The sequence below is a fragment of the Tachypleus tridentatus genome, chromosome 1 (genome assembly GCF_004210375.1).
Source record: "Tachypleus tridentatus isolate NWPU-2018 chromosome 1, ASM421037v1, whole genome shotgun sequence".
NCBI lineage: Eukaryota > Metazoa > Arthropoda > Merostomata > Xiphosura > Limulidae > Tachypleus > Tachypleus tridentatus.
The window spans coordinates 154,024,988-154,042,931 of NC_134825.1; the positions used below are offsets into that span (position 1 = coordinate 154,024,988).

At 32.7% G+C, this 17,944-nt stretch overlaps 1 protein-coding gene across 1 annotated transcript in view; it reads left to right on the top strand.

The window, feature by feature from the left end:
• The first annotated feature begins 6,273 nt into the window (after window positions 1-6,273).
• LOC143255946 (potassium channel subfamily K member 13-like) overlaps window positions 6,274-17,944 on the top strand; it is an 81,820-nt gene continuing 70,149 nt past the window's right edge. Inside the window, 1 exon segment of the mRNA XM_076512452.1 lies at window positions 6,274-7,156. Coding sequence (XP_076368567.1) covers window positions 6,817-7,156 — 340 coding nt within the window. The 5' untranslated portion in view covers window positions 6,274-6,816.

Genomic DNA, 17,944 nt, shown 5'->3' on the forward strand with positions numbered 1-17,944 from the left:
AACGTTAACTCTCGAAAAAAATATATTTAATTTTTACAAACTTTTGTTTAATATACGCTCATCACGATGTGTTTCTATCCATAAATATTTCAATAATATTGCTTCATTAACTTCTAACGTATCGATAAAACATCTTTATTAGAATGTATTGTCTGTTTCCATTACTTCTAATTTATAAATAAGACAAAATTTATCATCTTATTTTAAGCACGAGCTTAACATGCATGCTGGTGTTGAAACAGTCGTATCATTTGAATTTGCGAATGAGCATGTAACAATAAAAATGTTTGAAGCTATAAAAAGACCGTTAAACAGATTTTAATATGCTATTTGTTTTTGAATTTCGCACAAAGCTACATGAGGGCTATCTGCGCTGGCAGTCTTTAATTTAGCAGCATAAGACTAGAGGGAGGGCAGCTAGTCAGCACCACCCACCGTGGGATTGACCGTTACATTATAACGCCCCCACTGCTGAAAGGGCGAGCATGTTTAGTGCGTCCTGTATTTGAATCCGCGACCTTCGGATTACGAGTCGAACGCCTTAACACTCTTGGCCATGCCAGGCCTAGTTTAATATGCTCTAATACTGGAACATTTTAAACTAATGCAACATCGTAACGAATATCACAATACCTTATATAAAAGTCATCTGTTAAAGTACTATTTACTGTATCAGAAATATGTCATTAGCTGTAGAAACACTTAAAAACACAAAATAATTTCATACCTCCGTACACCGAGACATATGTAGATGACAACCTAACGTTCTTAACAAGGAAGTTATAGAGATTGACATCTTTAATTATTGTTTATGTATTTTTGCAATGATATTTTTATGTATTTTTGATTTCATTTTATTCGATTTACTTGTATAGTAATAACAGCTTTAGAAGTTCAACAATGTATGTTGTCATGTTTCACTATTACTACTGAGTTCAAAGATTATCTTGTTACCCATTTTGTACTACTGAATGCTTTTGGACAGCATACTTGGAAAAGAGAATGTTGTGTTTCACTTATATTTTAACAAGAATGGGCTTACATTAGACGTTAATCACAACCTCACCTCTTAAATTAACATTTCACATCTAACGTCCTATAAGTCCACCCAATACTCTCCTTAAAAAAGAACGTCAAGTGTAGCAACAGTTCAAGATATATTCTTTCATTTAGAATTCCAAAATGATCCAATAAGCTCAACTATATCAACGTAAGAAATGTCAACGTTTAGATGGCCAAGAAATATTTTGAACGCTATTTCCATTTAAAGTCGACGGTCTGGTAGTAACGACGCTCAACTGCCAATCGGAGGATTATGAGTTCGAATCTCCGTCCTACAGAGATATCATCCTCCTCTCTTCTGGAAAAAAATCTTGTCTGCAAAATTAACTGGTAAACAATTAGGACATTATGGGAAAAGAAGGAGATTTAATTTATTATTCGTAACATTTAAACAGAAAAATATTATCCAGAAAGGCCTAATAAAACAATGGATTTATAGTTTTCTTCATTAGACCAAGTACAAACATGCCTCTATATTTTTTTCTGGCCAGGTGGTTAAGGCGCTCGACTCGTTATCCGAGGGTCGCGGGTTCGAATCCCTGTCTTACGAAACAACCTTGCAACCGTGGGGGCATAATAATGTACCGGTCAATCATACTATTCATTGGTAAAAGCTAGCCTAAGAGATGATGGTGATAATTAGCTGCCTTCCTTGTAGTCTTAGGGACGACTTGCACAGATAGCCCTCTTGTAGTTTTGCGCGAAATAAAAAAAAAACGAAAAAATAATTCTTCATGTTAATATCAAACGTGAAGGAAATAATAATCTCAGAGATTCATCACTTTATGTGATTTATTTCTATTATTCTTCATCTCAGTTTCGGTGTTCAAGGAAACATGACAGCTCAAACTGTACTTTCAAGATTGTTATGAGAGACTTACATGTTAACGTCCGCTGATGAAGTCTACCATTTTGGAGTCTTCCGTGTGAAGTACTTGTGCTGGCATGTGATTTGCGATTCTTAGCTGTGAAATGCTAAATACTCAATTTAGTTTATCAGAGCATGCTCCAATATTCGCACGGGGTGGGAAGGTATTTTGGTTAATACACTATATAAGCACTTTCATGAATCATCATTTTTGATACCATATTATACGGAAAGTTGGACTGGCAAACGAGATGACATATTTCACAAATGTATACCGCTAAAGCTGCATCAACATCTTTTTAATTGTAAATTGGTTCAGTAAATTAAGTAATATAACGTTTGATAAATAGTGTGATAAACTACAATATTTATTTACTGATATAGTCAATGTCTGATACATTGGTGGTTAATATGATCATGTGAGTTTATTAAAGCAACAGAGATATTCTTCAATTGTTACAACAAACGACAACAGCCAAAGTAATTTATTAAAACCATCACTAGACAACAACCAGAGTAATATTATTAAAACCATTACTAGAAAACAACCAGATTAATTTATTAAAACCATTACTAGACAACAGCCACAGTAATTTATTAAAACCATTAATAAACAACGGCCACAGTAATTTCTTAAAACCATTAATAGACAACGGCTACAGTAATTTCTTAAAACCATTAATAGACAACAGCCACAGTAATTTATTAAAACCATTACTAGATAACAGCCACAGTAATTTATTAAAACCATTACTAGATAACAGCCACAATAATTTATTAAAACAATTTCTAGACAACAGCTACAGTAATTTATTAAAACCATTACTAGACAACAGCCACAGTAATTTATTAAAACCATTACTAGACAACAGCCACAGTAATTTATTAAAACCATAACTAGACAACAACCAGAGTAATTTATTAAAACCATTACTAGACAACAGCCACAGTAATTTATTAAAACCATTAATAAACAACGGCCACAGTAATTTATCAAAATTATTACTAGACAACAGCCACAGTAATTTATTAAAATCATTACTAGACGACAGCCACAGTAATTTATTAAAACCATTACTAGACAACAACCAGAGTAATTTATTAAAACCATTACTAGAAAAGCCACAGTAATTTATTAAAACCATAACTAGACAACAACCAGAGTAATTTATTAAAACCATTACTAGACAACAGCCACAGTAATTTATTAAAACCATTACTAGACAACAGCCACAATAATTTATTAACACCATTACTAGACAACAGCCACAGTAATTTATTAAAATTATTACTAGAGATCAACCACAGTAATTTATTAAAATCATTGATAGACAAGAGCTACAGTGATTTATTAAAACCATTACTAGACAACACCCACAATAATTTATTAAAACAATTTCTAGACAACAGCCACAGTAATTTATTAAAACCATTACTAGACAACACCCACAGTAATTTATTAAAACCATTACTAGACAACAGCCACAGTAATTTATCAAAACCATTACTAGACAACAGCCACAGTAATTTATCAAAACTATTACTAGACAACACCCACAGTAATTTATTAAAACCATTACTAGACAACAGCCACAGTAATTTATCAAAACCAGTACTAGACAACAGCCACAGTAATTTATTAAAACTATTACTAGACAACAGCCACAGTAATATATTAACACCATTACTAGACAACAGCCACAGTAATTTATTAAAATCATTACTAGAGATCAACCACAGTAATTTATTAAAACCATTACTAGACAACAGCCACAGTAATTTATTAAACCATTACTAGACAACAACCAGAGTAATTTATTAAAACAATTACTAGACAAAAGCCACAGTAATTTACTAAAACCATTACAAGACAACAGCCACAGTAATTTATTAAAATCATTGCTAGACAAGAGCTACAGTGATTTATTAAAACCATTACTAGACAACAGCCACAATAATTTATTAAAACCATTACTAGACAACAGCCACAGTAATTTATTAAAACCATTACTAGACAACAACAAGAGTAATTTATTAAAACCATTACTAGAAAAAAGCCACAGTTATTTATCAAAACCATTACCAGACAACAACCAGAGTAATTTATTAATGTTTTCATAATTGTCTGGAAATAGTTTTAATAAATTACCGTGGGGGTGTATAATGTGACGGTTAATCCCACTATTCGTTGGTAAAAGAGTAGCCCAAGAGTTGGCGGTGGGTGGTGATGACTAGCTGCCTTCCCTCTAGTCTTACACTGCTAAATTAGGGACGGCTAGCGCAGATAGCCCTCGTGTAGCTTTGTGCGAAATTCAAAAACAAACAAAAAACAATGCTTCGCCAGCTTGGAATAGACTTTCACACCATACCAATATCCTATATATTTGTTGGTTCAAACAAGTATGAAATATTTCTTCTAGTTTATTGAAATATTGAAATTTTAACTTTCACATTACCGATAGGTTGATATACTGTGTTTTTGTGGAGAGTAGGGGTCCGCTTACTGTATTGAAGCAATAGAGAAATGTAACGAAAATGTATCTCAGAACGGCTGGTATGGTTGCTAATACTCATCAGGCGTTCTGAGATACATTTTTATTTCAAGTGGGTTTCTCGTCATCAAGAATGTAACGAAAGCTGGCTAAAATAATAATGGTACATCATGTGACTTATTCGACCAATAAAGATCCACCATATCTGCTTGTTAAAAATGGTAAAAAATTTACATATGACAGTATACAAACAAGATGAAAATTTGAATGATAATAGTGTGAGTTGGTTAAAACATTAGTTTTGTATGAGTTATACTGATTATTAACCATAAAAAACAGTCATAGTTAAGTTTATTAGAAACATTAAGATATCTTACATCTGTATGTTTCATAAAAAATATATTTATTGAACCGAAAATAAACTCTCGCGATAATTACAACTCGTGTCTTGGTTCTTGAAACAATGACTGTTCGTTCTTTTTGGTTCTTAAACAATGACTGTTCGTTCTTTTCGGTTCTTAAACAATGACTGTTCGTTCTTTTTGGTTCTATCTGGTTCTCAAAACAATAACTGTTTCTTCAGTCTGGTTCTTATCACAGTGACTTTTCGTTTTGCCTGATTATGAAAACACAAATTGTTCATTCAGCCTTGTCTCCAAACAGCATTGAACTGTAGTTCACTTTATTAACATAAAACTAATGTCTAAGCATCTGTGTATTAAAACAGTGTTGTGTTTTCATATCTGCTTAAATATTATGGACTGATTTTAACAATATCTTTACTGATTTCTGGTGAAATAGTTCAAAAATATATCCTTTCTTTTGTTTCCTGGTTCGTCTGATTGTGGTAAGATTATGAGTCAGCTGCTTAGACGTAATCAGTAATTGGCTCTTTAAGTTTACCTATGGGCGGACAGTAACAATTCAAATAATATTCTGTCTGCTGATGGCAGATCGTTAAGAAATAGTCATACATGGACCAGCTAATTTCATAGTAATAGTCAAATGTTGGCAAGATGCTTTTATTTGTCATTATATTTTGATCACGTGAAACTATATAAATTGCATATTGACATAGGAGGAATATTAGATACCCATTAAGTAGTTAGCAGAAAAGTTAACATGGAATTGTGGCCAATTGTTAACACCGAAGATCAAAGGTCGGTCATGATAACACATTATGATGGGGAGAAATTGACATCCATATAGTTAGTTAATAACACGTAGTTATTTGGCCATTAAATGTTTTATTTAACTAAATCGTGTCCAGGCGGATAATGATCAGTTAATAACATACAGTTAGATAGTAGCCATAAAACAGTATTACTTCATTACATTCCATATTCTACAAAAAAGTCTTAGAAGTCTTCTAAATATATACCTCATATTTAAATAATATAGCTTGGTAGTAAAGTTAAGTGAATTACGAGTAATGTAGGTGAGATTTCTAACGTTAATCGAATTATTTCAACGTTGTAATGAGAGTAGCTTCAAGGCATATTTTTATCACTTTAATGTGTAAAGTGTTATCTGAAAGACTAGCCCAGTTTATAAGAACAACTGCATATTTTTTATTCCGACAAAAGAGAAGACCAGATGACTCCCATTAGATAGATGAAACACTTTAAGTAAAACTGACTACAGAGTTGTCTCTTCAAACTCTGCTAACCTCTAACCATACCTCTTCTCTGCTTCACTCTGAATCAGCACAGGAAAATATTTGTTTCTTTCGGCCTTTCGAATCTTGATCGATTGACAGAAATTCTCGTGTAGTCGTGTAGAGGCGCTGAGATCGAAACTCCTGAGCCACAAGCGACAACAACTTAGTCAGTCAGAGTGAGCTGAGGACGAGTCTGAAGAACAGCACGTGGTTGCATGAACTTGTTGACATGAAACTGAATATTTTTTTCAGTATACTAGACAGTTAGCAAGCATGACTAGTGGGCAAGTAATCTCCACTCGAGCGTGCTATATGGCTCTAACATTCAACTTCACATGCACTTGGCAAACAAGAGTTAAAGTTCAACAAAAGCAGTTTCTTGCTTCCTTTTCAGAGATAATTTGCAACAGAGTATTACTCGTCTTGTTGAAAGTAATGCATCTTAGGGATTCTTCAACCCCAGAAAAATGTCACCCTTTCTACCATTTGAATTATATTCTATCAAGTGAGTATGGCCATGCAGAGTTTTAATCGGTGTCGGCAAGCTAAAAGGAATTACTGTTTCCACTAGTGTTTCCAAACCAAGTGCCCTGAGATTTCTTAGTTGCACCAAAGTGTTCAAAAAATGGAAAAGGTTCTCTTTACACGACCTTCTATTAACAGTTGGATATCTGTCCGTTCGTGAGAAATGTATAATTTATATTTATTTGAACTGTAAGGCCAGGCCTAGAGCTATGATGGCCCAGACAAAACGGGGCTGTTGTAAAATCATTCATCTGCACGAGGACAACGCGCGTTTTCTTCTACTTGCTATTTGTATGGTGGTATATATGCTGTTTGGAGCAGTAGCCTTCCACTTCGCAGAAAGTGGGCACGAGCAACTTAGCCGCCAGCATTACAAAAAGGTACTGGCCAATTTTTGGGTCAAGTACAATGAAACAGTGAACAAGACCGACCTGGAAGAGCTACTGCAGGAATTTGGATACGCTTCGCAGGCTGGATTAGTGAATAAACGTCCTCGTTGGGATATGTCTGGAGCTTTCTACTTTGTTGGAACCGTTGTGTCAACTATTGGTGAGTATATTAACAGCTATCGTTGTTTATCAGTGGCTAATGTATTATATATGTACATATATATTGTTCGTTCTGATATTAATCACTAGCACTGGCAAATGTATTATATATATATGTGTGTATTCTGCGTTATTATATTAGCGATTACTAACATTGGTAGATTAGAATTGGAAATAAGTAATGTTATATACGTGTACAAACAGATATTAAATATTTAATATGTATACATTTATATTTAAATATATATATTTATTTATTTATTTTAAGAGGTTAAAAACATATTTACAAAGTACGTTTTTAATAATTTTCTAAACCTGATAGATTATATACAATTTATAAACCTACCGGATATAAATAAATTTCAGAACTTAGTTTGTAAATATGCCCGGCATGGCCAGGTGGTTAGGGTGATCGACTCGTAATCTGAGGGCTGTGAGTTCGAATCCCCGTCACATCAAACATGCTCGCTCTTCCAGCCGTGGGGTCATTATAATGTTACGGTCAATCTCACTATTCGTTGGTAAAAGCGTAACCCAAGAGTTGGTAACGGGTGGTGATGACTAGCTGCCTTCCATTTAGTGTTACACTACTAAATTAGGAACGGTTAGCACAGATAGCCATCGTGTAGTTCTGGGTGAATGAAAAAAACAACAAACAGTTTGTAAACACTTAAAATGTAAACTTTTACATAACGTAAACATATTATCAGTTTATAGCAACGTTTTTATGAGTTCAAACAGATATTATTATGCATTGCAGTAGATTTAAATAAAGATACGTATGCATATGTATCAGATATAACCTCAGTGATAATCAGAGAGACACAGTAGTTGAAGTAACCATTTTGTTAAAACTGATATATCACTTTTACTTTACATTGATCAAAATTTTTAAATTTCATATATTTCATCAAACTATACAACAAAAGACCATTATACTAATGTCAACATGTCAAAACTTTAGCAATATATTATTAATAAACTATGAATGCAACTTATACTTTATGTTATGATCAGGGATTCAAATAGTTTTATTTAGAATATGAAGATTTATTTACGAGTATAATTTGCTCCCCCCGACCTCAAGTGGCTGAGTAGTAAGTATGAAGGCCTATAAAGCCAGAAACCGGATTTAGATATTTGTAGTATTTGTTTGTTTGTTTCTCAATTTCGCGCAAAGCTACAAGAGGGCTAGAGGGCTATCTGCGCTAGCCTTCCCTAATTTTGCAGTGTGAGACTAGAGGGAAGGCAGCTAGTCCTCACCACCTACCGCCAACTCTTGAGCTACGCTTTTACCAACGAATAGTGAGATTGACTGTCACATTATGATGCCCCCACGGCTGGAAGAGCGAGCATGTTTGGCGCGACAGGGATTCAAACCCGTGATCCTCAGATTACGAGTCGTTTGCCTTAACCATCTGATCATGCCGGGCCTTATTTGTAACAAGCACAAAATAAATAGCACATTGCGCCGCTTTGTTCTGAACAACAAAAAGCCTGAAATTTGATTTCTACACATTAAGGTATAAATTTACTGTAGTTATTTTCAATTTAATTTACGGAAAAAAATATTGAGTTGGTACGCTTGAAAAGTTTGTATCTATTTTTCAACAAAAATTAAAGTTTCTATTGTTGCTGGTTCAGATTTTATGTCAAATTGTGTTTATTTTGCTTTTTAATTGCAAGGTATAAGTATCTATGTTAATGTTACTTCTAGTAAAACAACACAGCCCATGAGAACAGTACCATAAGTAGTGCCTTAAGCATCTCTATGAAATATTACGTGTACGTTTATTCATAGGTCAACTACAGTTTTATTTTACCATACGTATAAAGAAAAACAACCTGACAACATTACATCCCCTAATGTTTTGGTAATGTTAACTCTGCCTGAATTTTAAAGTACAAATCATTACACAACAAAGTGTTTGATATCACCTCAATCATACAGAATAAATTATAAACTGTAAGCTCACTAGCTGCTTTATGTTAGTGAGAGCTTATGAATAATCTTCAAAATTGTTTCATCACTTAGTGTGTTAGCTTACTGCATTTAACAAACAAAACTAAAACCGTTAGATCATATATTATTTCAGGCTATTTTACGTTTTTTTAAAAGAAAAGTAGAAAATATTACATCATTTAATATTTTACAATATTCTATGTACATTTACAGACAAACTGTAACGACATTATGTTAAACAGTGTTGAAGATTTACAAATAAAACTGACGACCATTAGATCGTTAAGGGATTATGTTAACTTTAAGTTTGTTTATAAACTAAAAAAATTAAAAACCATAACGCCACTCAATGTTTTAGATCACTTTAAGTATGTTTAGAGACTAAATTAAGAACTATAACGCCATTCAGTGTTTTAGGTTACTGTAAGTAGGTTTAGAGACTAAATTAAAAACCATAGCGAAGCCATTGTTTTAGGTTATATTAATGTGTTTACAAACTAAATTAAGAACCATAACTCCAGTCAATGTTTTAGATTACTTAAGTGTGTTTATAAACTAAATTAAAAACCATAACGTCAGTCAGTATTTAGGTTATTTTAAGTATGTTTATAGACTAAATTAAGAACCATAACGTCATTTAGTGTTTTAGGTTAATTTAAGTTTGTTTATAGACTATTTTAAGAATCACAAGATCTGTCAGTGTTTTAGGCTACTTTAAGTATGTTTACAGACTAAATTAAAAATATTACGTCAGTCATTGTTTTAGGTTATATCAATGTGTTACAGACTAAATTGAGAACCATAACGTCAGTCAATGTTTTAGACTACTTTAAGTATGTTTAGAGACTAAATTAAAAACCATAACGTCAGTCAGTATTTAAGTTATTTTAAGTTTGTTTATAGACTATTTTAAGAATCACAAGATCTGTCAGTGTTTTAGGTTACTTTAAGTATGTTTATAGGCTAAATCGGCCCGGCATGGCCAAATTGGTTAAGGCGTGCGACTCGTAATCTGAGGGTCGCCAGTTCGCATCCCCGTCGCACCAAACATGCTCGCCTTTTCAGCCGTGGGGGCGTTATTATGTGACGGTCACTCCCACTATTCGTTCGTAAAAGAGTAGCTCAAGAGTTGGCGGTGGGTAGTGATGACTAGCTGCCTTTTTTCTAGTCTTTCACTTATAAATTAGGAACAGCTAGAGCAGATAGCCCTCGAGTAACTTTGCGCGAAACTCAGAAACAAACAAACAATAAACTAAGTTAAGAGCCATAACGTCAGTCAGTAATTTAGGTTAAATTAAGTATGTTTATGGACTAGGTTATAACCATAACGTCAGTCAGTAATTTAGGTTAAATTAAGTATGTTTATGGACTAGGTTATAACCATAACGTCAGTCGGTGTTTTAGGTTATATTAATGTGTTTACAGACTAAATTAAAAACAATAATATCAGTCAGTGATTTAGGTTACATTAAGTATCGTTAGAGATTAAACGTAAAACCTTTATGCCATTTTATATATTAAGTTTATAGTATGTTTACAGAGTAATCCAAAAGTATTAAGAGTTTAATGTTACTTTTGTTTACAGACAAATCTCAGAAAAATAATGTCACTTAGTGTTTTGGTTTACTGTGTGTTTTTCTTATTGTATATGTTTATTGATACATTCATATCACTTAATGTAATAGGTTATATTAATTATATTTAAAAAGTAAACTAAAAGTAATTAGGTCACAAATTACTTTATATTAGTTATTACGTTACTTAATTATTTAGGATATATTAAGTATAATTACAGACGCAATTGCAAATTATTACGTTAATTATTGTTTACGTAGCATTCTGTTTACACAGACATGGAAACCATTTCGTCACTTAGTGTTTGATATTACCGTATATTTACAGACCAGTAAGTGTTTTATGCTACCTGTTTGGTAAGAATAGTTCATTAACCATTAAATTACCTAGCGTGTTATAAAATAAAGTGGTCGCTTGTTTAAAGATACTTTATACTTACAGAATTAATTGGAAACGTCAAGGTTTTTAGGTTACCTTAATTCATTCAATATGTTTAAGTATCTTTACTGACAGTATTATAAAATATCACAAATCTTAATAATTTATCTTTGTATATTTTACAATGTAAACTTAAAAAGTCGTGTTGTTTAATAGTTCAAGTATGTTTGCAGACTAAACTTAAAACAGTCACATAGCTTATTGTTTCACTTTACCTTTAATACAGTTGAGAATATTTAGATCAATAAGTGTTTTATGTTAGGTATGTTTACAAAGAAGTTGAGAACCATTACACTTCTCAGTGTTTTACGTTACTTTAAGTATGTTTGCGAACAAAACTATTTATTATTACGTTTCTTAATGTTTAAGTAACCATATATTCCCCAAATATCTAACAAAAAAACCAAAGCTGAAAAATATTGTCATTTTGTGTCTTACATTACTCAGTAAGTTATGTTCAGGAACACGCCAACGAAAGTGGATATCATATAATGTTTAGGGATGACTATGGATCTATTGATCCATCCCGACTGTTACATCTTCTAAAATAAACTAACACTATTAAAAATCTTAAAATCAGTCATTATCATACGTATATCAAGCTTTTTTTTAAAACTTACTTAAACATGCTGCCTCCACAACTTCTGAAAGCAACGCTTTCAAAGGTGAGCCACTCTGTTACAAAAATAAAACTGTCTTATCTAAAGATGGTTCCTACATCTCCAAGATTTATATCTGTGTTTCTAGTCCTACTATTTCCACCATTAAATATGACAAAATGGTGAAGCAACACAGTCAACTATCTCTACAATCTTAATAAACACATCAATCAAATCCTTTCTAACTCATCTGTTTCAAGAAAAAAACATTTCAGATATATTAGTATCTTCTCAAATGACAAATCCTTCATCTCGGTCATTGTTATAGAAAGCATCCTCTGAACCCTTTCCAGCAATTTAATATCTTTACTGAGGTAAGGAGTCCAAGACAGTGCACGATACTCCAAACGTGGCCTAACCAATGACCCATACAATGAAATTGTAATATCTTTAGACTTGTATTTAATATTTCTATAGGCACAACATAAAATCTTATTCGCTCTACCACTGCTTGGAAGAGAGTGATCAATCATTATACCAAGATTTATTTCTTTCATGGCATTGTTAAGGTTATCCTTATCTAAATTATAATTATAATTCAAATTATGATAACTAGCATGCATTATTTTGCATTTATTATAATTAAAACCCACCTGTTTTTTATTTGTCCAACTCATTAAATGATCTAAATTATTTTGAAAAGCAGTAACATTGTCACAGACAGCGACACCCAAGATTTCATCTGTAACTTTAAGCAACTTTTTGACCATTCCTTCATCTATGTCACTGATGTAAATAAGAAAAGGGCGAAGGTTCCGAGAATGAGGCCTGAGGAACTTTATTTATGATATTAATCCAGTTTCACTGAACTTTGTTTAGAAGACCCTCGGCTTCCTTCTATCCAGCCACATCTAATTATCCCCCACAATCGTATTATTTTACTAGCCTTTTATGTGGCACCTTGTCACGGGTCTTCTGAAAATTCAGATAAACCAAATCTACACCCTTATCCTCATCTATACCAGCAGTCACTCTTTCAAAGAATGTCAGAAGATTTGTAAAACAAAATGTTCCCTTTGTGAAATTATGTCGGCGACATAATAACATTCTAAACTTTGTTAAGCTACTTTTCAAAGCAATAATTTATCAGACTTTCCAAAACTTTTCCCACAAATAATGTAAGACTAATGGATCTGTAATTATTTGGGCAATGTTTGTTACCTCCCTATAAAAAAGAGAAATGACATTAGCTAACGTCCACTCCCTTGGCACCTATCCTCCATTCAATGATAGCAAGTGATATTCAATAGTAGCAAATGGCTCACATATCCAATCTTTAACCTGCTTCAAAACCCTAGGGAAAATGCTATCTTGCCTAGGAGTCTTATTATTTTTTAAACTTCTTAATTTTTCTTAACAGCCTCAGGACTAATGCATTCTTATTGTCCGATCCTATAAACTGTTCAAGATAAGAAATACTGCCTAAATCTTCCCTAGTAAAAACCGAAAAACACAAAAGTTGATTACCTAACCACTTAACATTCATTAGATATTAGTCACTCTTTATTATCCTTCAAGGGTCCTACCTCCATCCTAGTATTTTCTTTATCCTTAATGTACTTAAGTAAATCCTTACTGTTAATGTTTAGTTTTCCAGAAACAATATTCTTTGTGATGCCCAAATTTCTTGTTTCATTAACTTTCTTGATTTTCTGTAATCTTCTGAATCTCATTTCATACCAATCCATTTATTTTTTAAAATTTATTACGCTTTAATTGTATCTTTTTTACCCATTGTGAACCAACCTGATTTTTTACTTGCATCCACTCTTTTCTTTGTATGACTAATATATTTATATTGAATAATTAAATATGTTCACATTTAATCAGTGTCCCCAACGGATGATTCTTGTCAAGTCCCTTCAGATTTTTTCTTTTGGAAATTTGAAAAACAATTCTTATTCCAGATCTATATATACAGCAAAACGTGAAACCTAATGGAGCAATGATCCCTTACATTCACATGTTCCCCAGTTTCCATCCTCTCAGTAATTTTTGTATTAGAAGTTAAAAATAAATCTAAAATAACATCGTTTCTAATATTCCAGTAGGTTCCTTGATCAGTTGATGAATAAAACTGTCTTCAACACTTTTCATAAATATTTCATTCTCATGGTTTGATTCTAACATGTCCAAATTTATATGTCCGAGATTAAATTAATCAATATTTATGACCTCATTAACAGGTGAAATCTTAATCGCTCTGTAAAGTTTCTCACTAAATTCATCAGTATCATCTAATGACCTGTAAAGTATTCCGACTAAAAACCTTTTCTCTTTTTATCTGTCAATATAAACCCAAATAGATTCAATCTTCTTGCTGTTATCTTCGATACCTTCAACTTCAAGATGTTACTCGCATTTTACATACAAAGCCATGCCTTCTCCTCTCTTAAGTACTCTATCCATATTAAATAGCCTATAACCGAGTATATAAAATACATTTTGCTATCAAAATCATCCATGTTTAACCACGTTTCAATTATTTCCATTATATAAAAATCCTCCATCCTACCAATGCCCTAAAGACATCTGTTTTATTCCATACACTTCTGTATTAATTTCCTATGCTAAACCTTTCTGTATATCCTTCTTGTATTTAGTTTATCCTGGTACTCAACACTTTTTTACTCTTGTTCAAATCTTAACTTACAGCTGAATTAATAGCTCTTAAAAAGAAGTTGCTCCCTACCCTAGTTAAGTGCAAACCATCCATACCAAAAAATGAATTTCTCACATTAAACTGACCCCACAAATCCAACCAACCTATCTGCTCATACATATTAACCTAAGACTAAAATTTATTCCTAGTGACCTACTCATAATTTCGTCTTCACAATTAATTCAAGAGTATCTCTAACACGATTAAACAATGGCCATTTTCTTTAAATGCCTCTATCAACCCACTGTACTCATTAATTAGCCTCTATGACCTACCTTTCCCTATTTAATTAGTCCCTAAGTACACAACGAAAACTGCAGCACTGTAGCCGTTTTCATCAAATCTCTTGCTTTGTTAGCTATATCCTCCATCTGTGTCTCTGGATAACATAATCTTATTATTTTTTTCCTATTAACCTCACAAACTATTCTATTTATATTATTTATTTTCAAGGAATCACCAATAACTATAACCTCCTTAAGTTTATCATCCACATCCTTCTCTGACCCTTTTGTTTTCTTTTGCACTAATAGTTCCTCATCAGCAGAAGCTCATTAGAATAAACAAGTTGCAATTAAATTCAGCGCTTTTAGTTTTCATGCTGTCTCTGGCTTCTTTAATGATATTACTCTTAGCTGATGTATCCTTTGAATCTAAAACCTTAAACTCCTCTTGAAATCGTTCTGCCATTTCCCACAGCTTACCCTTCTCTTTATCCATTGCCTATACTTTAATCAGGATAAACTCCAATTTCTCCTTCAATCTGAAATGCTGCACAAAATTATACATCTTCATTACTATTATTAGTACTAGCTTCCGTAAAAGTACGTACCAGTTTCAAATTCCGAAATAAAACCAGCTCATTGCACCTATTACACCTATAAAAACTGGAATGCCTTTCTCCAACACCAATATTAACTATTGTATTTGTGGCCTGGAAATAAATAATCAACATTAATCATCAGTAAATGTAAAACCAATAACCTATTGCCACTAATGTTAAGCCTAACGCTTTAGAGTAAAATATATTAGTGTTTATCACTGCTTTTTTTCACACTAAAGCAATTAAGTTCATGTTTAATTTTATAGAATTGACAAATAACCAGTTTTTACTTTATCTGATTTTTACGTAATATAATTAATAGTAATAATGCAATGCATTTAGACTGATTTATATCCTACCCATAAACTTAACTTAAGTTCATATTTAATTTTATAGAATTGACAAATAACCAGTTTTTACTTTATCTGATTTTTACGTAATATAATTAATAGTAATAATGCAATGCATTTAGACTGATTTATATCCTACCCATAAACTTAACTTAAATTAATGGATGTAGATTAAAATCAAGTACACAAGATAATAATTTGCTCGAAGAGTGGGTACAATAACCTGTTGCTACTAATGCTAAGCCTAACGCTTATGTTAAGCCTAACCTTTAGAGTGTACTAACATTTTTCATTGTTTGGAATTCTTAATAAAGATGCATAATTCTTCTAGTCTGCACATCTTATGTGTTATGATTTTACTTTCAACATTATTAAAACGATGCATTCAAAGGGTGGAAATATTAATATATTTAATGTTTTAGTTACAGCTGCAATGAAGCAGGTTCTACATACGATTACATTGTCTCGTACTTCGAAGTTTGGAAGCTCTTTTCCTCATTAAAACTTTTGTTTTCAAATTCCTGAAAGTAAAACAAGTATTTTATTAGCAAAAGCACACAAATCATTGAGCAACAAGAAAAGTTTGTTTAAGAAAATAAAAAAACTCAAGTACGTTATCTTACTTTTAAAACAATTAATAAAGCAATTCATAACCCGATAGAATATTAGTCTTAAAATTCCACGCTTCGCAAGCTGTCTAATCTGCGTTGCGCCCTCCCTTTTGGATACACATTTTCACATACTCCTCAGGCTTGAAGATTAGATAAGGTGGTCCAGTTAGCCTGGTGAAAAGCAGACCTGAAGTAGTAAGATTAGTGTTCATGTAGCTGAACTAACACAGACAGCAACGGTTTTAATTTTGATGGGATTGTTTGTCCTTTATCATCTGTGAATTGTCGAAACCCTTGCAATGAATCGTTCATTGATACTTGAAAACGTTCCCTCAGACAGAGAACGGTTTTATCACCAAAGCAAATATCAGGATTAATGGACCACTTTGTGTGATCTAATATTTCATCATTTCCTTAAATATAACATCGTTACTGTTTTCAAATATTATTTTTTTTTAATGTAAAGCTACCGATTCCGATTCAAAACATCCTCATAGCAAGTTTATCCACAAGTGATTTATAAATTTACTGGTGATAGAGGGCCTTGATCTTCTGTGAAGTGTGCTAAGTTACACTACAAAATCTAGTGTATTTGCAGCATCCTGTGCTGTCGTCAGTTATTCTCCCGGGTTGTTGATAATGGATTGAAATATTCGATGCTTTCGATCAGTTAGTTTGTATGTTTTTGTAGTTCCAGCGACAAATCTTCCAACTCTGTGAGTGCACCCAACATTAAACCCATATTGCTTACAAACGAAATATCAGTAAAACCTTCGTAATTAAGTTCTCTGTAATGATTTGCATTTAAGGTAATTACCAGTAATTTCAAAGTTACTAAAATGCTGGAAAATACCGTCATACAGCCCTGACAGGGCGAACACTAGATGCCACCCTCTCGACTCCTAACGTATGCCCACGCTTTAGCAACTGCATGTTCAACGAAGATGCACAGTGTTTTAGTTAATTACGGTTTTTTGGCTGTATGGCTTATCAAATAACATTTTCTTATGACGCACCTTGGACAGCAAATATCGATTTGCACAGTACTATACAATCAGACACGGAAATATTTCTAGTAAATTAGTTGCAACACCAGATTTTCTGCCTGACATATTTGATGCACTGTCAAGAGCAAACTGTCACCCAACAAGAAGACAAATTACTCTTTAATAAAACCAAGGTTATTCAGTCTCGTCAGTGGAGCTGACACAAATTATGCAGCAGTATTTATTTCAATCTCAACAAGATCTAAAAACACACTCGTGGTTGCAGATACTCCTGGAAACTGCACTTGGTGCAAATAATTAAGATGTGTTTTTAATAACTGATGACGATTCGTCGATTATTATACCAACCTTGAGTATTTTGCTTATTTTTAAAGTCACTTATTTCTCTCTCTGATAGCTTTAGAAATATTAACAATGATATCTGCAGAACAGTAGTCACATCTATGTCAATTCCATCGAGTACTTGAAGATCTACAAAACTAGGCAAGTCAGTAAATGGACTTTCAGCTTTGCAAAAACTGTAAACAGTTTCTAATACACAACAAATAGAATTTAGGCACGAGTGTTTCTGTTTGGCTAACATGTTTTTCAATGCTGTTTTGGAAGCTGCATAAGTGATTTCTTTTTGTGTGCAGTGCTCTTATTGTGTTTCAATACTCTATTCCTTAACTCTTGTTTCTTTGTTGCCATTTACGGCATAA